Source organism: Phyllostomus discolor, chromosome 13 (genome assembly GCF_004126475.2).
Source record: "Phyllostomus discolor isolate MPI-MPIP mPhyDis1 chromosome 13, mPhyDis1.pri.v3, whole genome shotgun sequence".
NCBI classification, from domain to species: Eukaryota; Metazoa; Chordata; class Mammalia; order Chiroptera; family Phyllostomidae; genus Phyllostomus; species Phyllostomus discolor.
In genome coordinates, this window is record NC_040915.2 from 12,101,093 (window position 1) to 12,126,807 (window position 25,715).

Consider the following 25,715-nt stretch of genomic DNA (forward strand, 5'->3'; position numbering starts at 1 on the left):
AGTGTTGTCAGGTTCTACTACCCAGATTTGTTGAACCAGTCCACATTCCCATTACCGTCAATCTTCAAGTTTTTAGTGTTCAACACATATTTGTGATTAAATGAATTTTCCTTCACTGGTTTTACTTTTCGAGATCAAAAATTCCCATGCTTCCCTAACTGTCTTCACATACTCCACATCCGTCATGCCAAACCAGCCAGTTCTGGATCACAGGTTTACACATGGGGTGGAGAGGGTATGGAGAGGAAGGTGTTTTTCATTAACCAGCCCCCCACATTCAGAAGCAACAACTTCTGCCAGCAAAGTAGTAAATGATGCCATTTACTTGTTCTTCCAACCAGTGGATGAACATATTAGAAGCACATACCCATTTTTGACATGACTCTCATTTCCATGTGAGCTAAAGGGGAAAAGAAATAAGTGTCATTTCCCCCACTGGAACAGGAAACCACTAGAAATCTCAAAGGAGAAAGCAAGAAAGTCCAAACACAAAATCCTCATGCTGCATAAGGACAAAAGGGTGACAAGAGAGGAATTCACTCTTTCACTCACTAACAACTACTGTATTTATTGAACACCAGCTATGAACTAAGCAAAGTTCTGGGCCTTGAAGATTCAGATGTGAGCAAGACAGACCAAAATCCCTATTCTCTCAGCATTTACATTGTAGTGTCAAAACATGATAAATAACATCAGTAAAATATATAGTATCAAACAAAGAAATGCTAAAGAGAAAAATAATGCAGGGAAAGGAATATGAGATGTCAAGGAAGAAAAAAGCATTTTTTAGACCGTGGCCAGGGAAGGCTTTGTTTGAGATCACTTTTTTCTTTCTTTTTTCAGGGGAGGGTAGTAATTTTTTGGTAAAGATTTTATTTATTTACTTTTAGAGAGAGGGGAAGGGAGGGAGAAAGAGAAGGAGATAAACAGCAATGTGTGAGATATGTCGATTGGTTGCCTCTCGCATGCCACCATCCTGGGACCTGGCCCACAACCCAGGCAGGTACCCTGACTAGGGATCAAACCAGCAACCTTTTAGTTCACAGGCCAGCACTCAATCCACTGAGCCACACTAGCCAGGTCTGGAGTAATTTCTGATTTACAGAAAACTTACAATGATAAGTACTGGGAGTTCCAAGAATTCCTGTACACCTCTGACCCAGTTTCAATACCATTAACATTATCATCTTACATTACTGTAGTACATTTGTCAATATTAAGAAACCAACACTGGTACATTGCTAGCAACTAAACCCTAGACTCTTTGTGTCTTACCAGTTTTTCCATTAATGTTCTCTTTCTGTTCCAGCATACATACAATTCAGAATACCACATTGCATTTGGATATCATCTTCTCTGGTCCATGATAATTTCTTGGTCTGTCCTTATTTATCACAGCCATGATAGTTTGAGGAGTATTGGTCTGGTATTTTGTACAGTGCCCTCTATATGAATTTGGCTGCTGTTTTTCTCATGATGACACTGAGGTTACTGGTTTTTGAGGAAGAATATCAAAAGTGAAGAGCCCTTGTTCTCACATCCTATGCTTACTGGGTTTCTCCACTAAAGTTACTGTTTTTTGCTTTCCATAATCTATTCTTTAAAAGCGAGTCACTAAGTTCAGAATACACTAAAAAGACTTAAGCCCCACTTCCTGGGGGTAGAAACATCTATATATGCTACTGAATTCTTCTGTAAGAGAGATTTATCTTTTCCGTATTTGTTTATTCATTCATTCAATCATTTGTTTATAAAAGTTCAGGCTCATGTTATTTATTTTATATGTTGGGTCATAATCCAATTCTACATTATTTTGTTGCTTAAATCATTCCGAGCTTTGGCCACTGGGAGAAAATGTCACTTCTGCATAAAGACCTAGGAGAAATAAGAAGCTAACCACAAACCCATCTAGGAGAAGAGCATTCTAGGTCCCAAGGTGTGAAGCACCTGGTATGTTCAGGGAACAGGAGGGAGACCAGGATGGCTAGAGGAAAGGAAATGTGAGGGAAAGTAGTAGGAGATAAAGTGACAAAGGTAATCGTGAGTCACATCATAGGGTTGTGTAGGCCATGGAAGGGACTTCAACTATTACTTTATAGGAGAAAAAAAGCCAAAGGATATTTTGCACACATGACAAAAAGATCACTCGAGCTGCTATGTTAACGATTAACTGTAGGTGGTAAAAGCAGAAGGGGGAAGGCAATTTAGAAGTCTACTATAATAACCATAATAATCCAGGTGAGGAGCTCCAGCCAAGATGGAGAAAATCAAACTGCCAGAAAATCAAACTGCATGGAACGCCAACAACCAAGGAGTTAAAGGAAAATTCATCCAGACTGGTAGGAGGGGCAGAGACAGGCAGCTGGACAGAAAGGACATGTGGCAAGATAGCAGACCCCACGGGCAAGGTGGGGCTGGCTGTCTATGAAACTAAAGACTCAAAACCTCTAGCCATAAAAAGTGTGGGGGTTGTGAAAGCAGGAGAAACTACCAGTCTCAAAGGAGAGTTTGTGGGAAAGCAGGGCTAGAGCAGAGCAAGCGGGTGGCATTGTTCCCTCTCTGACCCCTCACCCACAGGCAGAGCCAAGGCAGCAAAGAGGGTTGCCCTGCCCTGGCAAATACCTAAGGCTCTGCCCCTTTACAACATAACATGTGGACTGAGACAAAGAAATACAGCCCAAAAGAAAGGATAGCTCAAAACTCCAGAAAAAGAGCTAAGCAGTAAGGAGACAGACAACCTATCCTGATGCAGATTTCAAAATACTGGTAATCAGGATGCTCAGAGAATTTATTGAGCTCGGTTGCAAAATGAAGGAAGAAATGAAAACTACACAAAGTGAAATGAAGCAAAATATACAGGGAACAGTGAAGGGAAGGAAACCAGGACTCAAATCAATGATCTGGAACAAAAGGAAGAAATAAACATTCAATCAGGATAGAATAAAGAAACAAGAATTCAAAAAACAAAAAAATGAGGAAAGGCTTAGGAACCTCCAGGACAACTTTAAGCACTACAATATCCAAATCACAGGGTGCCAAAAGGAGAAGAGGAAGAGCAAGAAGTTGAAAACTTATTTGAATAAATAATGAAGGAAAAATTCCCTAATCTGGTGAAGGAAACAGACTTCCAAGAAACCCAGAGAGTCCCAAAGAAGTTGGACCCAAGGAGGAATACACCAAGGCACATCATCACTTAGTTACCTAAGATTAAAGATGAGGAGAGAATCTTAAAAGCAGTAAGAAAAAAGGAGACAGTTACGTACAAAGGGGTTCCCACAAAACTATCAGCTGATTTCTCAAAAGAAATCTTACAGGAAAGAACGTCTGGAAAGAAGTATTTGAAGTCATGAAAGGCAAGGACCTACATCCAAGATTGCTCTATCCAGCAAAGCTATCATTTAGAATGGGGGGGCAGATCAAGTGCTTCCCAGACAATGTAAAGTTAAGGAGTTCATCATTACCAAGCCCTTATTATATGAAATGTTAAAAGGACTTATCTAAGAAACAGAAGAAGATCAAAAACTATGAACAGTAAAACGACAACAAACTCATAACTATCAACAACTGAACCTAAAAAACAAAAACAAAAACTAAGTCAACAACTAGAACTGAATCACAGAAATGGAGATCATATGGAGGGTTATCAGTGGGGAGGGGGAAGGTGAGAATGGGAGGAAAAGTACAGAGAATAAGAAGTATAATTGGTAGGCATAAATAAACAAGGGGAAGTTAAGAATAGTATAGGAAACAGAGAAGCCAAAGAACTTATATGTACAACCCATGAACATGAACTAGGAGTGGGCGGAGAATGCTGGAGGGTAGGGAGGTGCAAGGAGGACAGGAGATAAAGGGGAGAAATAAACTGAGACAACTGTAATAGCATAATCAATAAAATATACTTAAACACTGATTTTTAAACAGCTTATCAAAATTGGTGAATTTTTGTGCAGCCATTTTAATATTAAAGACAGAAAAAATATGCAACATTTTTGGCATATTATGCTTTATTAAGAAAGGCAAAAACACAACTAAAATGCAAAGAAAGATCTGTGCAGTGTATGGAAAAGGTGCTGTGACTGACTGAATGTGTCAAAGGTGGTTTGCAAATTTTCTTGGTACTATTGAAATTTTGGCCAAATAATTTTTGTCATGGTGCTGTCTTATGCATTGGAAGATGTTTAGCAGCACCCCTGGCCTCTACTCACTGGAAGCCAATAGTGGGAGATAGTCGGCATAAAATATCCAAGTTGATAAAGTTATTAGTGAAAATGAAAAAAAATTATCCAGGTGAAAGATAATGGGGTACACTGGCCACAGGGGTAATGAAAAGTGGTAAGAACCCAAATATATTCTGAAGATAGAGCTGTAAGTTATACTGTCAGATAGGATGTGGGTAGGAGACAAAAAAAGGAGTCAAAAATGGCTATGAGGATTTTGGCCTGAGTAATGGAAAGGAGAGAGTTGCCATTAACTGAGATGAAGGTTACAGGAGCTCAGTTTTAGACATGTAAGTTTGAGATGCCTATTAAACATCCACAGAGAAGTATCCCATAGGCAGAAAGATGGATAGGTGGGCCTGGAATTCAGTGAAGTGTGGGCTGGAGATTTAAAAAAGGAAAAAAAAAAAAAACCCTGGCCAGTGGCTCAGTCAGTTAGAACATGGTCCTGTACACCAAAAGGTTGCAGGTTCAATCCCTGGTGAGGCACATACTGAGGTTTTGGCTTGAATCCCTAGTCAGGATGCATATGGGAGGCAACCAATCAGCCTCAGTCTCTCTCTCTCTCTCTCTCTAATCAATAAAAAACATATCCTTCAGTAAGGATTTAAAAAAAAATCTGGCCATCATCAGCACACAGATGAAAGGTAAAGCCATGAGGCTAGATGAGATAACCAAGGACATAAGTGTCAATAGAGAAGAATAGAGGCCAAGGATAAGCCTGGGGATACCCTGTCACTAAGAGACCTGCCTTTAATAAGAAACAAATTAGCAAGTTTTTTCCCATCTGCTAGTACCTAGTACTGCTCTTTAGCCCATAAGCCTCAGGTCCCTCAGTAGGCAACGTTATTTCTCACTCACCTCTCTAAAATTCCCACCCACAATCTGTTCCTGTGCTGCCGTGCAACTGGTCTTCAACATAAGACAGTCATTATTGCCACCATCCCTTTGTAAGCTGTTCCTCCCACCTAGAAAACCTTCCTACTCCACCTCATCAAATGCCAGCTCTTTTATGAGCACCAATTAGTGTTCTAGCTTCTAAGTTTTATCTAACTATTCCAACTCATAATGAATGACTTTCCTCTCCAAAGTGGTCAATCTCTGAATTATTTCTATAACACCTGCTATCTGTACAATTAGATATTTATCACTTATTGATCTATATGTCTAATTAGCTTTACCTCTATATAGCTCTTATATGTACTGCAGCTTCCTTTAAGAAAAATAGTATCATTCTTTTCTATTCCCCTAACAACCTGGCACATGTACCCACCATATAGCAAGTGCTCAATAAATGTGTGTGAATTGTTTTACGTCAATCAATCCCATTAGCCAATCAATCAGTAAGTTCCTTGAGAGTAGGGACTTGTTTTGTGTTCGTCCCTTATCTGACACTGGGCTGGACACAGGTGGGCAGACACTCAGTATCTGCTTCCATCAAAGAGGTAGATGACAATGTTTCTGTCCCTGGGGATCCTATAGTCTTGGCAAAAAAAAAAAAAATGAGAACGTGTGTCCTGTGTTTTATACCCAGTCTTCCCTGGAGCCAGCTATTACCTGGTCAAGAGAAAAGTACCCAGGAACCAGAGAGAAGGAAATCCCAGGGCATCTGATGTGTGATGCAGAACAGGTTTGAGAGATACCCAAAACCATGGTGTTATCTTAACAGCCCAGACAAGAGGTTGTTCCAGCTGAGACGCTGGGCAAAAGAATCACAAAAGGCAAGTACTTCTTTGGAGAATCTCTTCTAAGAACACAGAGAGCACAAAATATATATATATATATATATATATATATATATATATATATATATATACACACAGTGTGTGTGTGTGTATACATACATATATATACCCACACAGATATATATGTGGGTGTCCACTATAGAATTATTTATAACAACAAAAAACTGGAAACCACCTAAATATACAACAGTAATAATCAATTAAGCATAATTTGGTATATTCATACAATTGAAAAAGACCAGCACCTGGAAAATGTTCACTGCACACCTAAATATGTGCTAGAGGCTCTAAACTTTCAAAACTGCAAAATTTAGCTCTCAGGTTTTTTTTAAAGATTTGTTTATTTTAGAGAGAGGGGAAGGAAAGGAGAAAGACAAAGAGAAACATCAATGTGTGAGAGAAATATCACTGTGTGACTGCCTCTCTCACGGCCCCAACTGGAGACCTGGCCTGCAACCCAGGCATGTGCCCTGACTGGGAATCAAACCAGCAACCTTTCAGTTTGTAGGTCAACACCCACTCCATTGAGCCACACCGGTCAGGGCCCCCAGTTTCTAAAGGGAAAGTAAGTGCCTCAAAATACCACACACAGAATGACAGCACTTCTGTAAAAACAACTGGAGGAAGGTAAGTCATGATGTTATCTTTACACCTGGAGAGTGGAATAAGGGTGATTTTTGTTGTTGTTTCCCTTTGTGTTTTTTTTGTGTTTCCAAGTTTCCTGCTTTAAAAACATTACTTTGTCAGCTGGAAAGAAAAATTTTTTAACAAATATGTAAGAGCCAAATTCTCAGCTCTCTAAGCATCTAACTGTTACCAGCCTCCTAATTCTGATATAAAATGCAAAAATCATAAGCCTAAACCTGTCCCCTCAATCTCCTCACCCACACATTCAAGACAGAGAGGAAACCAGTGAAACTGTGAGACTAACAGCTTCTCTCAGGCTGGGTGGCTCAGTCACCTGGATCCTCAGTCAGTTGGTGCACCAAAAGGTTGCGGGTTTGATCCCCAGTCAGGACACATACCTAGGTTGTGGGTTTGATCCCTGGGGCACATACAAGAGGCAACAGATCAATGTTTCTCATATCATTGTTTCTCTCTCTCCCCCCCGGCATACTCCTCCTCTCTCCAAAATCAATGATCATCGTTGCATTAGGGTTTTAAATAATAACTACTAAAAAAAAATGAGACTATCATCTTCCTGAAGGGAAGATCCTAGTGTGTTTGTCTTTGGTTTCTCACCCAGGTTTTCTCAGCACCCTGTAAGGCATATATTTATTTAAGTGCTCACTAAACATGAAAAGGAAGGAGGAAGTGTCTTGAACTTATAAGGCACAAATGCCACTAATGCACTGACATCACCCAACCCCCATGCCATCCCTTCCACCCCATCCCAGGTCTGGTCCCTTCCTCTCCTACCTCTAGGCATTGCACAGACCAGCCAAGTAGTTCTTAGAACAGACAAGCTGCTGACTCTGTACCACAGCATTCATCTTTTGCTTTTTTCCCCCTTTCCTTTCTCCTCCCTCTTAAAAGGCGATCTTGCCTTTCAGCTAGTACAATGCACTGCACTGAACCTGTGTACCAGTCAGTCTGCAGAGAATCACTGAGAGAATGAATTTGAATAATAAAAGCCAGAAGAAGGCGATACCTTGGAGAGAGACTTGGTGTTGTGCCTTCAATTTAGAACCTCATTTCAGTAGCTAATGCAGTCATTGGAGACATTAGCCTAATTTTTGCCAGGAGAGTCCAGCAACACAGCAATACTAAACCTGGGCACAGAGGACCCTGCTCATCTCAGAGACGAAGCGTGGAGAATGACATTAGCAGCACCGCACTTACAGTGCAGAGAAAAGCAAACCTACACTCCATTACTCCAATCCATCAACAACCATGTTTAAAATTTTAAAAAAACAACAACGCAGAAATGTATGTGCAATTTGGAGTAGGCATAAAGTTCAAGGGAAGCCAAGACCCTTGAAGAGGCCCCTGTGGGGCACTTATAGACTATGGGGAAGGTAATATCAAAGGTCACGCAGTAAATGCAACCCTAAGACTGATTTTGTGATTGCTAAACCCTATGTGCTGCAGGCCTTGGAAGGCTCCAGAATCTGCCAGCAGGTCAGTTTGCTGAGGCCCAAGATGGGGAAAAGCCCAAAAAGATCAGACTAGAAAGGAGAGGCTCAGCTACAGACACACCTACACAGACTCGGGGATGAGGAGACTATTCCTAAAACAAGCACTTCCCTTTGGTTAGGGTAAAAAGAAGACACTTCTGGTCTGGTCCAGACTTGCCCTAAGTCTCTCCTCATGTGGTCAGTATCCTTGCTACAGGAGCCAAGTAACTCAGGACCCTTTGCTTTCCTGTGGCTGTCTCCCTGTGTGAAGAGGGGAACAGGAGACTCAGTAGCAACAATGCCTAAGGAGCAGTCTCTGAGGGGCTCACCACTCCCTCCTAGACTGTGCCAACAGAGGGCCTGGCATGGGTTTCCCTGGATGGCCAGGCTGAGGAGGGGACTCCTTTCTCTTGTTCTAACAGGTTCTTGTTGGTGGGTGAGCAGCATTCTCTCTCTGTGCCATAGATTTGTTTCTGGTCCCCCAAAATGTCATTTTGCCCTCCACTCTGTTATCTTAGGTTCTTTTGACTTATCTAGAGATAGGTGAGAAGAAGACAAAGTTTAACCAAGTCCTCATAGCTGAGGATTTTCTAGAACCCAATGTTCCTTTTTCCCTTTCCCTCCCCCCAATGTCATCAGTAACTCAATCTCAAAAACAACCTCTCAGCTTCACTGGCACTAGTCGGGAGGCCTAAATGACTTAGGTCAACACTCTAATGATAGACACAAAGACACCTCTGAGTAGAAGGGTGGGACCTCCTACCTTCTTATTCAAATGGATTCCTACACGGGCTCTAGTGCTTAAGCTGTTTTCATTGTACTCAACACAGTGGTAACCACATAGCAATCAAAAACCGAAGGACTTGAGTTCTTCCCATAGGTCTCTCTATGAGATCCCTGGAATGTTGAGTGACTGTTCTCTGTATCTCATAGATATTAAAGGATAGCCCTATAGGAGAAGCAGGGGTTTCTTGAAAGGAAAAAAAAGAGATAAGAAGCTGGACACCGCAGACTCTACCCAAGAGGTATATACAAGGAAGTAAGGAAGCGATGCAGGGATAGGGAGGCATGGCATGCTCTTTATGCACATAGCCTGCCTGCCGAAATTTACTGGAAGGCAAGAACCCTAGATCTGTGGCTGAGGATTAAGTCACATTAAGAATCTCCTTTTTCTAAGCATCATGTGAAAAAAACCACATCTCAGGAAGGGAAGGTGGGGAGGAAGAGACAATATGCCGGGAAGGTGGTGGTCTACAACTGGAAACACAGCTTTCATTCTAATACTAAAACAGCCTCCTAAAATTACAAAGGGTCCACTCTAGAAGAAGCTAGGAAGGCTAGACTGTGGCTTTGATAGAGTTTAAAATAGCACTGCCATGAAACTATATCATCTCAGTATTGATAATTTCCCTATGAGAAACAAATATTCCTATAACCATAAATCAACTCCTCACTGCAATTTTAAAACTCTATCCAAACAAACAAACAAAAAACTCAGCTATTACCGGAAACTCTAAATGCTAGACACTAAGAAGCTGAGCTCCAGCATAATTAGGGGAAATTCTGAATGGTGCCCTGAGGCAGACCATACCAGAACAGGGTAGAAAGGAGCTATATACACTTAGAAAGCTCATTTAAGGAATAGGCTGTGCATAATGCATGCAGGCCCAGGAGTGAGACACTTCCGACAGCCAGTCGGCAGAGGCAGGCTATGAGCCGAGAAACTGGCAGATGGCTGCCCCAGTAGCAACTGTGCATGCTCCAATGGCTAACTCCTCCAGTCCACCCTTAAGCAGAGGCTTATGCTCCCACAAGGGGTGGGGTTGGACTAGCAGATATTACCCCCAAAGAACAGTGTCTTTCCCTAGGGAAGATAAACATTTGCCTCAGAAGGCAGAAGCAATTTCTCTCTGTGCAGGGGAAACGGAGCTGTAAACATAAAGTTGCTCATTCAAAAGAGACAGATGAGCTCCACAAGCCGAGCAGTGCCAAACCGTCTGTAAAGGGTTTGCACATCCATCAGCACAAGTGGCTGGTGGGGGAGGAGGCAAGGAGTGTGGAAGGCCCTCTTAGGGTGTAGGACTCTCTGGTCTCAAGCCACTTGTTATTTGACTAAATAAAGCCCCAGGAGAGGCTTTATTTAGATGCATCCTTCCACTGGGACTCTAACCTGAGCAGACACAGCAAAAGTGTGATATGAAGCAGAGTCTCTCTCCTCTAGCCCCAGTGCTCCCAGTCCTCCCAATCAATACCCAAGGACTGTCCACGTCAAGCCTTTGCATTCACAACCCCTCAAAGGTAGTTTGCTGATCAACCTTGAGCCAAACACTTCTGCCTCACACCACCATTCCTCTCCTTTTCCTTTTAGTCACATGTGACTAAAAGAGAAATGACAGTTCACCAGTCTTATACCTAAAATAACCTATAGAGAAATATGGCTTATGAACTCCCTGTAATACTATACATAATTCAGAGCCCAGGCATTTGTCACACTATTGAGTAATCCACACACATCCCAAGGGTCTGACAATAAAGTTTGTAAATCAATACCAAAAAGCAGTACACCTAGTCACTGAGTTAGAATACAAAGAACATTTTTTAGCATTGATTTTTTTAACTTAAAAAATATGGGTTTCCAAGAGTAAATACGTGTGAGGAAGTTGTGTACTGGAATGAAAGACTTCATACTTTCCAGACCCCCTTGACAGCTGCCTTCAATGTAAAAATAAAAGCTCCAAGATTCACATTCTCCCAATGATAATAATGACTTTCTTCTACAAACCTTGCTATTAGCATGACAGGGATGGCCACATCACTCATAAGAAAAGCAAATGTACCTTCTGCACCCAAGAAGAACAAGCAAAATACCAGCTTTGTGCAAGAGCAAGGCACTTAAAACAGGAAAGAAAATAAATTATTGCAGAGCTGTGTTTGAACTTACTTTCCTCTCTTCTGGATGATCAAACAGTGAGTATGAGCAGACAGGTAGGCATTACAATCTGCAAACATAGTGCCATAGTAATTGGTGCTTAGAGAGCTAAAATAGACAGAATTCATTTATTTTCCAAGGAACAGAGACAAGTGCCCTGACCGTTCAGCCTTGCACAGTTCTAATGCCAAATGGGTGACCTCCTCTGCCCCTCTATGGCAGGGGTTAGACCTGGGCTGTGTGCCTGTGTAGTTACCTGACCAATTATCTTCCTAGAACTCAGGATGCAGCAGATGTACAGGGGCTAACGAGGCAGGCCTTAGGGCCCCTTAGTAAGAGCCCTCTCTCTGATACAGAAGGTGAGACAGAGGCAGCTGTGATCTGCTATGCCTGGCTCCACCCTGGTCAGTTTCTCCTTTATCTAACAGGTCACTTGGACATTCACTTACTTTGTTTTAATTTTTTATCTTGAAATAATTTTAGACTTAGAGAAAAGACTATAGAGTTTCCATATACCCTTCACCAAGCTCCCCCTGATCTTATGTAACCAAAAAAATAATTGTAAAAACTAAGAAATTAATTGTTGGTACAATAGTAATAACTAAACTAAACACTTTATTCAGATTTCACTAGTTTTTCCTTTAGTATTCTTTTTTCTGTTCCAGAATTGAACCTAGGATACTACACTACATTTAGTTGTCACATTTCCTTAGTCTCCTTCAACCTGTGATAGCTCCTTAGTCTTTTTCTTTCTTGACTTGGACATACTTGAAGAGTACTGGTCAGTTATGTTTTTAGATCATACCTCAGTTTAGGTTTGCCTGATATCCATTCATTTTTACTACAACAGAAACAATAGCAGCTAACATTGACTTCCGGCCAAGATGGAGGCATAAGTAGACATACTATGCCTCCTCACCCAACCAAAAGGACAACAACAAATTTAAAAAAAAGCACACACACAGAACTGACAGAAAATTGAACTGTACGGAAATCCAACAACCAAGGAGTTAAAGAAGAAACATTCATCCAGACCGGTGAGAGGGGCAGAGATGGGCAGCCAGGGCATAGAGGACTCATGGCAAGGCAGCGGCTGGAGGACCTGGGTGGGTGAGGCAGCGGCTGGCAGACCAGGCACTCCCACATTTATGTGCAGATAAACCAGTAGGAACAACTGGGGAGCAAGACAGACCACACAACCCAGGGTTCCAGTGTAGTGAAATAAAGTCTCAAACCACTGATTGAAAACACCTATGGGCTGCAGTGGGAGAATCTCCCAGCCTCACAGAAGAGTTCATGGGAGAGACCCACAGGGTCCTAGAAAGTACACAAGCCCACCCACCTGGGAATCAGCACCTGAAGGGCCCAATTTGATTGAGGGTAGCGGGGGAAGTAACTGTAAACTGGCCTTACTGTTCCCTCTCGGACCCCTCCCCCACATACAGCATCACAACACAGCAACGTGGGTTGCCCTGCCCAGGTGAACACATAAGGCTCCTCTCCTCACTACATAACAAGTGTGTCAAGACAAAAAAAAATGGCCCAAATGACAGAACAGATCAAAGGTCCAGAAAGAGTACAACTAAGTGACAAAGAGATAGCCAACCTATCAGATGCACAGTTCAAAACACTGGTAGTCAAGATGCTCACAGAATTGGTTGAACACGGTCACAAATTAGAGGAAAAATGAAGGCTATGAAAAGTGAAATAAAGGAAAATGTACAGGACACCAACAGTGACAGGAAGGAAACCAGGACTCAAATCAATGATCTGGAGTAGAAGGAAGAATAAATATTCAACCAGAACAGAATGAAGAAACAAGAATTCAAAAAAATAAGGAGAGGCTTAGGAACCTCCTGGACAACCTTAAACATTCCAACATCCAAATCATACGGGCGCCAGAAGGAGAAGAGGAAGAGCAAGAAGTTGAAAACTTATCTGAAAATGTAATGAAGGAGAACTTACCCAATCTGGCAAAGGAAACAGACTTTCAGGAAGTCCAGGAAGCTCAGAGAGTCCCAAAGAAGTTGAGCCTAAGGAAGCATATACCAGGGCACATCATAATTACATTACCCAAGGTTAAAGATAAGGAGATAATCTTAAAAGCAGCAAGAGAAAAGGAGACAGTTACCTACAAAGGAGTTCCCATAAGACTATTAGCTGATTTCTCAAAAGTAACCTCGCAGGTAACAAGTATTTGAAGTCATGAAAGGCCAAGGACCTATATGTAAGATGACTCTATCCAGCAAAGCTATCATTTAGAATGGAAGGACAGATAAAGTGCTTCCCAGATAAGGTTAAGTTAAAGGAGTTCATCATCACCAAGCCCTTATTATATCAAACGTTAAATCTAAGAAAAAGATCAAAAATATGAACAGTAAAATAACAAACTCACAACTATTAACAACAAAAACTTAAAAAAAAAAAAAAAAACAGAACACCCTAAGCCAACAACTAGAACAGGAACAGAATCACAGAAATGGAGATCATATGCAGGGTTTTATCAGTGGGGGATTGAGATAGGGAGAGATGGGGAAAAGGTACAGAGAATAAGTAGCATCAATGGTAGGTAGAAGATAGGCAGGGGGGAGGCTAAGAATAGTATAGGAAATGTAGAAGCCAAAGAACTTATATGTACGACCTATAGACATGAACTAAAGGAGGGAAATGTGGGTGGGAGGGGGTGGACAGGGTGGACAGGAATAAAGGAGGGGAAATGGGACAACTGTAATAGCATAATCAATAAAATATATTTTTTAAAAAGCTAACATTTATTGGGTACTATGCATCTGACACTAAACACTTCAAACACCTTATTTACTACTTAAAACAACCCTCTGAAGTAAGTATTGTTATTATTTTGCAGGTGATATTTCATTATAGGATATTTCATTAAACCTTAGTGGTACTAAGTAACTTGATCAAGGCTACCCACCTGTATGTAAAAGACAGAGCTGAGCTGTGAACCCAGATGAACTGACTACAATACTCTATTGTCTGTATTGTCATGTCACTGTGACAGCTAGATGCCAAAATACAGCCTGGATTCTGCCCTCCATCAATCCCCTCTGAAGGACACGGTTCTTTGAAGAAAGGGCATTCTAGGATTTTATCTTTTTTTCAAAGGAGGCAAACTAATCCACTTTAATTTCTAAGTTGTACCTATACAACCATAAATTCTTTCTCTTGGTGACACCTTCCTAGCCTAAGGACAAAGAAGAGGTCATTGTTCTCCTGAGACTTCACTCCCAACTAGTACCAGGCAGATGGGAAATATATGAGCAAGTAAGTAGGTGTGTTCAACTCAAAAGAACTCTCTTCCAAGGAAGTTCCAAGTATACTGAGACATTGTGGTCACAGGTCAAGGGGAGGGGAAGAGAGGGATGCAAAATGAACACATACACCCTTCTGCAGTTACTTCTTCCCATGTCATGCCCAGAAGTGCTCAACGACAGGCAGCACAAGCTGGTTCCTCCTCTTCAGCATTAGGCTCATTGGCAAAGATACAACCCATTCGTGCAGCACAGTGGGGAGGGTGTGTCAAGGGACAGGGCTATGGGAGACAGGCCGGGAAAACCCCAGCTGCACTCCAGGATTTGTTTTTAATGCTTATGACTTTAGATCACTCAGTTCCACAGACTTGATTTTCCTCAAATCCTTTCTCTGGCAATGCTAATGTGTTTTTCCTCTTGTTCTAACTGATCAGCAAAATATGTGGCTGAAAGGACTGGCTTGGAAGTATTTCTCTGATGCTGGCAGAATCAAGAAAATATTCCCCCAACTATATACCTCCATGTCTCTCCATCCCTGCCAGCTGCCACTCAGCTGCAGGTAGAATCCACTATAGAAAAGGAGGAAAGAAGACAAGAGTGCAGATAGCAAGGCAGAAGAGCTGAGAGAGTAAAAATGAGAAGGGGGGGGAGGAGCAAGAGAGTGAGAGAGGACATTTTGTTCAAAATGAGTCACTATAGAACCAAGAATTTCACTGACATGCATGAACAGTGTTAGATAATACCAGCAACTAGGTGAAAAGACTAGGCCTTCTTTTGATTTGTCTCTTACTTTTCCCCATTTCCCTTCACCTCTCAAATGTACCCCTCAACCCTATCACTAACATGGACTCCTGTAAATCAAATATTTCATCTGGCTACCCCTATTACTGACATGTGTGTGCAAGAAAATGCTCCTTCCCTTTGAAATCTACTATACCTAACTCCAAGGCACCTTTAGCTAGCCATGGATCAAATACTGGAGGTTAAAATGCTAATGGTATTTAGAAAACAATTCCTCCAGCCTCTCCATCTGCTGTGTAACCCAGTGGGAATCTGAAACCAGTATATAACCCTCAAATTACACTGTACACAGGGCTACTTACTCCACAGTGTTTAGAAGAATCTGGATCTATCCCTATGATCTAACCTAGGAAATAAGATGGGAAAACTTGAGTAACTCTGAAACCTCTTGAATAATTTTCCCCACAATTCACAGAATTTTGTCCCCACATAGACCTCAAATATTGCTTTCAATTAACGATCCTGCAGTTTCTATCTTCAGAGGAAAGGGAATCCTAGGAAAAGCAATGGGACCTAAGGCTCATTCACTGATCAAACATGGGCTCCAAAACAGACCGTGTGAGGAAGTAACTTACTCCTTTGTGGAGCACCTTGAAGCCTCCTTAAATAATGTACACAAAGGACCAAGCATGAGGGGCTTTCCCCCCAAAAATGTTACTTCTCCTCCCTTCTCCAACAGCTAGACTAGAATTCCTGGGCCCTATTCTGCCTCAGTCAGTCATTCTTGGCCATGAAATACTGGACAACCTCTTCACCCTCTGTCCAAAAGCCTGGCTTGCCAAAATCAGGATAAAGAACAGAGATTAACAAAATGCTGTTTATGCAACTTTTAGGAGACTACTGGGTTGGGGACAGAAAGAGTTTTCTTTTTTCCTAAGCAAAAAAAAAAAAAAAAAAATTTTACAAGTACATCATATTACTATTCCATTAAAACTCACCTCTCCCCAGATAAACTAATTATGGCCACAGATAATCAAATCTGAAAACTTTTTAATCCAAAGAAATGATTCTCTCCTCTTAAACAACTGCATTACACAAACCAGAAACCGATTATTCTGGAGTTAAATAAATTAAATACAACTCAATCTTTGTTTGCCCAAACCAACATTTATGGGAAATAAGGCAAGATCAACAACCTATTAGTTTATGAACAGTAACAAAACAAAATCCTACCATGAACAAAAATACAATCAGCCTGATTAGAGAGCACAAGCAACAAAAGGCTTACAAAAGAGCCCACTGCACACAAGAATGTGATTCGTTCAGGTTCTTTTTAGACCTGCCTAGAAGATCAGTGGCCAGTGGGGTGCCACCTCTCCTGTGACCTTGGGCATTGCCAGGGGCCTCCAAGAGTCTTGATGTTGCCTGTTTCAGAAGAGGAAAGGTTGGAGCTGATTCAGAGGAATTTCCAGTAAAGCCCTCTAGCTTGCCCCATAAGCCAGACAAAGGTTTTGCTCACCAACCCCCAAAGAAAATCCCTTAATGATCTGTCCATCATTCCTCATGCTCCAGCCATCCACTGTCCAGGGCTCAGGTTGCTCTAGAAAGTCACCAAAGCCACTGATCCTGGCCAAGTCAGGATGTCAGAGGTCAACTGGGCCTTTCCTAATGCTGGGCAATGCTTAGTTCTAACCTTGTGAATGTCTAAGCACCTTCCTCACAGGGGTGTTACTTAACCTCTCCATTCCTCAAGCACTCAATCAAATACTTCTCTTTCATCATACAAGGTGAAGGTATTCTCTTTCAAATACTTCTCTTTCATCTCACCCTTGGTGTGGCTCAGAAAACTGAAGACATCTAATGGAAGCTTCCTTAATTTCCCTTTATATCTTTCCCACTTTTCCTTGTTTTCTTCTAGCCTCTGCTTCTAATTTCCAAGGCTTATCATACTCACAAGGCCAAGACTTTCCATCTGCCACGTAAACAACTTTGCCTCACCAGTGATCTCCTCTCTGGGATTTCAAATCTGTCAACACTGGTTCGTTGCCCCTCTGCTTTCCAGCATACACGAAAGCTCTTTCTACTCAGCTTCAATGACCCTGCCTCTGGGCAATCTTTCCATCAGAGCCCTCCTTTGTGCTCTCACAGACCTACATTCCTGTTTGGGGGTCCTCCTACACCATGAGCCCATGCAGACAAGCCTCTATCAAGTCCCACCACGGTATCTCCTGAATCAAGCATTATAGGAGTTCAACAAATGTGCAAAATATGAAATAAACAAGTTTTTTTATATGGCTAGCTCTAAAATTACCATTTTGGTTCTCTTTTTCTACTATTCTCAAACCCAGTAGTTTATATCATCCTTCTTCATTTAATCATCCATTCACAGCACAGACCCTGACTGAACTCAAACTATTCACTCAGAGATTAAACTTACTTTCACATCTTTAGATCTACTTGCCTTGTCAATTCTCCCCTTTATCTCCCCTCCCTCCCTCCCATTGCTCCCGTAAGCTTCCCACCACCACCATCCCATTATTCCCCTACAGATTCCTGCCTCTCCAACCAGGTAGATACACTCTCCCTTTTACATCTCTATTCATGTCATCCCCCTTCCACTCACGTTTCCTGCCTGTCCTCTTCTCTACCTAGTCAAATATTATCTCCTCTTAAGTTACTGGTTAGTTCATACCTCCAGTGATGTGCCAAAAATAAAAATGGATCAGGTTCTAGAAAAGCGCCTCTCATTCCAGCTCTAGGCCAGCCCTTGAGAGCTATTCCCAAGCCTGGCTAAATCCAACCTTGGATATAGCTTGGGCAGTCTTAGCCAGCAGGGTGAGGCCGATATTAGAGGAAGAAGGGAAATCAGGGCTACACAGATTGTCGGAACTAAAGCCAAGCCCTGGGCATGAGGGCTGGAACTGGTTTTGGCAGCTAGTTTTCCATTATCCCTACTCCAGTCTAAGTTTTTTATTTCAGTCAGTTTGAGTATCTGATCTTTGAGAGCTAAGACTATGCCACTCTGCTCTGCTAAACGTTTTTTATTAAACCTCAGAGAGAACAGGTGGATGGGGGAAGCAAAGGAAGAAGACGATAGGGGCCCAGGGTGAGCATTAAGCATACAAATGCTTATTAGAAAGAGGACGGCCAACAGGTGCTCTCCATTACCACCCAAGTCCACAGATTGCAAACTGGACCCTGGCCTGCCACATCCATGTAATGAAGACTAAAGCCCAGGCAGAGATGCTCAGGTGCCAGCACAGAGCTAAGCCAGCTAGTCTCAAAGTGGCCTCAGCCTTGGCAATGGCTGCCATGGAGGTCACAGCCTTCCTGCCCTGGCCTCCACCTGTTCCCCTAGAGGGGCTGTGGGATTTGGCTGCTATGGGACAGTGGTCAGCCATCCTGGGAGAACTCTACATATGGGAAAGGAGGTCTCTCTGAAATGAAGAGATCTAAACTGTCCTCATGGAACCCTCTGGTACCTTCATGCCTTCCATCCTTTTGTCCCCCAATAAAGGATAATTTGGAGCCTCAGAAATTGCTCCTACAGGCCTCAAGAGGCCTGGCATCCTGCTATACCCCAGGAATTCCCCCTGACTAACTCATATTACCAAGGAGCAAAGGAGATGCTCAGAGTGGAGAATGCTGAACAAAGGCTGGGAAGGTGGCAATAATGAGGAAAATGGGCCAAAAGTATAAGAGAAGAGGAACAAATGAAGTTCTTGGGAAATCCCCAGGAGACCTGAAAGGCTTCAAAGTTCGGGAAGAAAGCATTGTGCAGAAAGAGGTAGCACCAAAGATAATTCCTGTTGAACACTTAATCCTAAAAAATTGCTGGAGATAGCAACTTGTGTTCAAGAGAGGAGAAAGACTACCCCACAGCACACAAAAACCATGCTGTTACCTCTGCCCAGCTCCTGCTCCACATTTCCACCACTGCACTTGAGCCAGGGTGAAAGATCATGCAACAGAGACCCCATCCTGTACCCTTCCCTCAGGCTATTACCTCCTGGTGGCAGCCAAGAAGTCCCACTGCACCACTCTGATGAGCTACAGGAGCTTAGGTATGAATACCCACTGCTCATGGGCCTGCACAGGAGAGGGGTGGGGGGGAGAGGGTGCACCTGTGAGTGAAGGAAGGGACAGAAGCAAGTCATACTCTTGTGAACCATCCTGGGGAATGAGATGACTCCTAATGAAGATCCCTCCACACTAGGGGTGAAAGGGAAGGTCACCTAACTCCCACCCACAGAGCTGGGGAGGTGACAGAAAGCACTGGAAGCTTGACCCCTTAGTACAACTCAATAGCAGCCTGTGGCATAATAAAAAGTATATCTGATCTTCGTCCCTGATTCCTGGCACAGAGTTCCTAAAACCCCTGGAATTTCCAGAGTAATTATCTTTTTTATTTTTTAAAGATTTTTACTTTAAGCCCTGGCTGGCGTAGCTCAGTGGACTGAGTGCGGGCTGCGAACCAACGTGTCACAGGTTCGATTCCCAGTCAGGGTACATGCCTGGGTTGCAGGCCATGACCCCCAGCAACCGCACATTGATGTTTCTCTCTCTCTCTTTCTTCCTCCCTTCCCTCTCTAAAAGTAAATAAATAAATACAATCTTTAAAAAATATATTTTATTTTATTTTTTAGAGGAAAAGGGAGGGAGAAAGAGAGGGAGAGAAACATCGATGTGCAAGAGAAACATCAATCTATTTCCTCTTGCATGTGCTCCAAATGGGGACCTAGCTCACAACCTAGGTATGTGCCCTGACCAGGAATCAAACCAAGGACCTCTTGGTTTACAGAACGATTCCCAAGCCACTGAGCTACACCAGTCAGTGCTGGTTATCTTTTCTTATTCCCGAGTTTATGCCAGTGGGATGACTCTTGGTAAGGGGCCATTAGATAATTTTAGGATGGCAGAAATACCAAGCTATGACTAGAAGGTTGGATATTTTAGCCCTACCCCCCTACCTGCAGGGGCGCAGAGGCTGGAGATTTAAGTTCTATCACTGATGGCCAATAGTTTAATCAATCATGCCTATGTAATTAAACTTCCATAAAAGCCTCTAAACAACAAGGTTCAGAAAGCTTCCAGGCTGGTGAACACACAGAAGTGCTGGGAGGGTGGTGTGCCCAGAGAGGGTGTGGAAGCTATAAACATCTCTTCCCATACCTTATCCTATGCATCTCTTTCATTTAGCTGTTCCTGAGTTGTACGCTTTACAATAAACCAATAAATGTAAGGAAAGTGTTTTCCTGAGTTCTGCAAACTGTTTTAGCAAATTATTGAACCTGAGAAGGGGGTCATGGGAAACCCCAACTTATAGCTGGTCAGTCAAAAAGGACAGGTGGCCTGGAACTTGCAACGCATCTGCAGTAGAGGCAGAAGCACTAAGCCATTAAACTGTGGGCTCTGACACTAAGTCCAGGTATATAGTATCAGAATTAAAATGAATTGTTGGACACCCAGTTTGTGCTGGAGGACTGGAAGAATCACACAGCCCCATCCAAGCTGCAAGGGGCCAAAGGCATAACACACAAGTGTTCCTTCACACAGATGTCCAGGGCCTGCAGGAAATCAGACTCCTCTCTTAAATACTTGAAACAGAGTAGTTGGTCTACTATAAATGAGGTTTTTAAAATTCAATTCCCTCCCATTGCTCATGCAGATCTGAAATGATCTGACCAGATGGCTGGTGCTCTATAATTCTTGGATTGCTCTCATCAGTTGATGATTTGGATTTTCTTTTTTTTTTTAACCCCCTCACATGAACATGTTCCTACAAAGACTTCCTGCATGCTCCATCAAATGGGCTCTTTGTGCTAATGCTAATTTTTCAGAGGTTCTCACAGCCTCCTGGAAATCAGCTCAGGTCAATAAGGAACCCCAAGTTTGCACCTTCCTGAGCCCTCACAAGGCCAACATGCAGCACTATGTAATGGGCAGGGGGCAAGGGAGCCCTTTGCCCAGGCTGCCTTGTTGCTTCCACTGCTCCTTCAGATCCCAAAGGGAAGAGAGACAGCAAAGGTATAGTTTTTCATATGACAACTACAGTCACTTATTGAATATTTCCTGTGTGCCAGGCCCTGTGTGAAACATTTAACATATGTTAATCTTGTTTTAGCCTCATGTCATCTTTGTGCAGTAGATATTTTTATCCCTATTTTCATATGAGGAAACTAAGGTTTAAAGATTCTCATCAACCTGACCAAGACCATACAGATTCAGCATTATAAAATTTAACCCACTACTCCACCAAGATCTCAGAGATAGAGAGAGAAGGCCCTCGCCTCCCCACACCCCTCCCTTGCACCCTTACTGAGCACAAAACACTTCCACCAAAACATCCAAAAGGTACTTTGGGGCCTTTTTCTGTCTCTGTAGCCTCTGTGAGACTATGCACTACTGGAAGGCAGGGGTCGTGGCCTATTTACTACTGAAAGAAACAGTACAGCACAGTGGCTAAGAGCTCAAGCTTAGGGCCACACAAAGCTAGGATTGAATTCTGACTCTACTACTTATTGGTCATTTGGCTAAGTCAGTTTTCCTCTCTGAGATTCAGTTTTGTCTATAAAAATTAGGGTAGTCATAGCACCTGCCCTCAAAGAATGCCTGGCACAGTTGATGCTCAGTAAATGTGATCTATTATCTGTATCCCCTACCAGTAGAGTGTCTGGCACAAAACACGATCTCAGAAAATGCCCAGGGGGCACAAGCCCCACTATATATGGCTGTGACCAGCTTTCATGATAACAAGTGTACAGGCACAAAGCCCTGAGTTTCAGGGGTCCTAAGCCCCAGGACAAATTCCTGAGTTCCCTATCCAGACCCACAGGACCGCCAGCAAACAGCTTTCCTCTGCTTGCTTGTGAACAGCTGATGCTGAATCCACACTCAAATGCTTACTGTGCTTCCGTAAGGTGAGACAGATCCCAAAATAAACCAGAAGACAGAGAGAGCAAGACAAGAAAATCACTTCCAGGAACAAACGGCTCACAGTGAGGATGCTGACAGTGATACCAGAGGCAGGCATTCTTCAGGAGAGTGACCTACAGGGCTGAGTGGCTGGAGACCAATTCCCACCTGGCCTGCTGGAAAGGCCCATGAAGTCATGGATCGGTCCTTGGTATCGCAACACATGAGTGAAAATCTGCCTTCAAGTGAACCCAGACCATATATACTAGTATCTCCTCCTTGGAGGCTTGAGGACAACAGAGCTGAAGTCCTCCCTTCAGAGGCCTGGTGGGAACAGAAGGTACTGAACTAAGGTCAACATAAACTAGCCACTTTGCCATTTTCTTAAAGGTCCCCAAAAGATACATCGCCACCTTCCTGTGCCATGTCCATGACTCTGGCAGGAAATGCTCTGCTAACCCCTGCTGTATCTCCCCAAAAATCTCTGAGGAAGGAGAGAAGGAAAGCATTTCATAACAATGGAAGTCTCTCCTTCTCAACATCTAAGGACAGAAAGGATAGGAAGGCTACATAATCATACACTCTCACTGGCATCTAATTCCACAATCGACTTGAGGCAGTGGCACAAATGGAGAAATTACCATTTAAAAATTCAAACTGCTATGAACAGAGTGATGTCTTCACATCAAGAACCCTCACAACAGCCTCTGCAGCAGGTAGGGCAGGACACTTCCCCCATATCACCAATGGGGAAACTGAAGGGCAAAAGGATTCAGTGACTTGCCCAAGATCCCCTAAGTAGCAAAGCTAGGATTTGAACCCAGAACCAGCTGAATCAAAAGTCAATCCCCTTAACTACAAAATTATATTACCCCCCCATTTATCTATCCATCAAACAAGTTCCCAGGTCTAGGTACATTCCTTTAATTTTTAAGTAGCTGTGTTGGAAGCTCCCAAACAGCATTCAGGATGTGGTGAATTAAATATTATACCCTGACTGAAGACAAGTGCCAGCTATCCACACAGACCATTCATTGTGAGGTCAATTTCCTACTGAAAGACATAAATATAAAAACTTCTCAATATACACACATAACACCTCAATCCTACACCAGGGCCTAAGAGAATCTTGTCTTCCTCCACTGGTCACATTCCCAAGTACCAGAGTCAGAATAACTCTCTTAAAATGGGACAGGCACAACTGAAAGCAGAGGTGCTTTGCCCCTAAGCTGTGGGACCTGAGTGTCTGTGTTCTGTTTGTACACAATACACCAGCCTTCGGTACAGCTTCTAGGGAATCTGGGGCAGAAGAATTTACAAAGGGCTCTTGAGAAACTAGAATACAGAGGAAGATGTCAATGGGGCATCAAGTTAAATGTAAAAATCAATGCTCCACTCGAATTCTCTAGGAAACACTCAGAGCTTTCAGCCTGCCCACGTCACACATGCTCTGGTTCTCTCCCCCTAAGGCTACACAGGGGGCTCTTTGTTAGCCATTAACAGCAGCTCCACTGGCCAGAAGGCTGGGTAAGGGCCCTGGGTCAGAACTTTCAGGTTTGTTCTGCAATGTGGACCAGAGCCTTGAAGCGTACCACAAAAACTAAGAGGGTAGGAGTGGGATCCATGGGACATTGATCTCTACCTACTCCAGGCACTTGCCTGGTTTCAAGTTTACAAGCACTTTCAACCACATAAAACCAATAGATACAGCCCACGTCTTCTATTCCCACCCCTGAGAACTCCTCTAGTTTTAGTCTGCAAGGACCAGGGTCCTCAGTTCTCCAGGAAGCTAGGGGAGGGCAGACAGAAGTTGGATCTGCAGAACCCAGTACTTCTCTTCCTAAAACCTCCCTCTACCTAACACCATTAGTTCTTACTTGGCTTCCTTGGTGCTTCATCACTCTTCTGAGGCAGCAACTACCCCTATGCAAGCCCAACAGGAGTGATATGACTACCAGAAAGTTGGCTGGCACAGCAGATACTGTCCCTGCCTGCAGAGCAGCAATGGAGGCAGGGAGGATATGGTAATAAATATTGACAAGAAGCTGATGAAACCACACTGTGGCAGCTGCCAGGGCTTGCCATCCACCTTGCCACAGTGCAGAATGCAAACAGCCTACTCCTCAGAACAGGCTCAAGTGTCATCATAGTCAGACAAGGACAACTGGGACTAGAAGAACAAGGGGGAAGAAGATAGGTCCAGGCTCTAAGGTCAGTGACATAGAACAAGTTAGGTGAATGACATAGGTCAAGTTACATAACCTCTCTAAGTCTCAATGTTTTCCTAGGAAAATAAAGATAATAATAGGTCCTATTATGTGAAGATTGAACAAGATTATGCACGTGAAGTACCTAACACAGTACCTGAATATGATAAACACTCCACAGTTTCTGGCTACTTTCATTATTATTTTAAGCTCTGGGCCTGGGTTCATAAGAAGGTTAGGAAAGTCATTCCTTCTAAGGATGCCCCATTTAAAAACCAGGTCAGGATCATGGCACAGGTTCCTTTAGCAAAAGAACACTCCTGCCCCACACCAGTGCTCAGGACTCTCCTGTGAACAATATTTCAGCAGCACTGAGCCGAGCAGAAGAGCCCAAAATAGCACTTGCAGAGCGAGGCACATGTCACTGCCTCTCCTGTGCTTCAGAAGTGCAAGGAAAGAAAGTTTTCAATCACTTGCTCAGAAAGCTTGGCCACCCACTTACTTGCCTTCCTTCGAGGGCACTGAAACCTCTGTTCTGCTGGAAAATGAAGGTCCCTAAGCCCTGCAGCAGCAGCCACCACTCTGATGAAGCACACCATTTCCCTCCAGCTGGTCAAAGAGTGGCTGCTCCTTCAAAGGAGCCTTTCAGGGACAAAGGATATATGCAATTTGAATTCAGAATGTGTTTCATGGGGACAGGGCTAGGGTTGGTACCTGGCCGAAGGGCCTGCCATTCATGGCTCGGGTAAAACACCTCCAGGTCATCGGAGTCCAGCTCCTCCTCTGCTGTAGTTTCCTTTCTCTCTGTTTCTTTGGTGGTGCTCTTCTCTGGGTTGGTCAGCGCAAACTCCTTCAGAGAAAAAGAAAAGCAAAAAAACAACACAGAGCATGACTGACCATGGCTAAGCACGAGGCAACAGAAAGAAAATGGCCTGGGGTGGTACTCTCTCCCCTCTATGCCCCTCCTCCCCTCTCCAGCCATGTTTGGACCTTTCACGAGGTTAGCCCAGAACCAGTATGAGTGAGGCAATATGGTTAAATGAACATAGCACGTGTTGTGTGTATATAGCACATCTGTACATGCGTAAGGAAAAAGTCTACAGGTTTCATAATATCTTCAGGGGGTTAAGGGAACATAGTGGGAACAGGGATTAGCAAAAAGAAACAGTAAGAGACTTTCACGTTTTACTTGGTATGCTGCTATACACTGTTTGATGTTTAAAATACACACCTATTATTCTTACAGTTTAAATATATATATTTATAAAAACACACACACGGACAGGAGATAAGGCCTCAAATGGCCACCCCAGATGTACAAAGGCTAGCAGCTGAGGCCCAATTGATTCCCAAGCAGCCCAGCAGTGCACAGTAAGTACATGGCAATTCCCCAGGATGCCTACGGTGCATAAATGATCACCTGGGACACCCCAACCCATGTGTAAGGGGTGCAAGGTGGGAAGCTGAGAGTCCAGCTGGGCTGAGAGAGGAAGAAGCCCAGGTTGGAAACCTCTTCCTAACACCTGTTTCCTTCCACCCTATGGAGAGCATGGAGGATTAATGAGATGGTGT

General features: G+C 43.1%; 1 protein-coding gene across 2 annotated transcripts in view; it reads right to left on the reverse strand.

Moving 5' to 3' along the window:
• The window catches only part of SIL1 (SIL1 nucleotide exchange factor), a 226,711-nt gene that overhangs the window by 133,409 nt on the left and 67,587 nt on the right, over positions 1 to 25,715 (reverse strand). For both annotated transcript variants that reach the window (XM_028527812.2, XM_036014686.1), the window contains exon 3: positions 24,858 to 24,993. In XM_028527812.2, the coding sequence (XP_028383613.1) occupies positions 24,858 to 24,993 (136 nt within the window). The remainder of the gene's footprint in view (positions 1 to 24,857; positions 24,994 to 25,715) is intronic.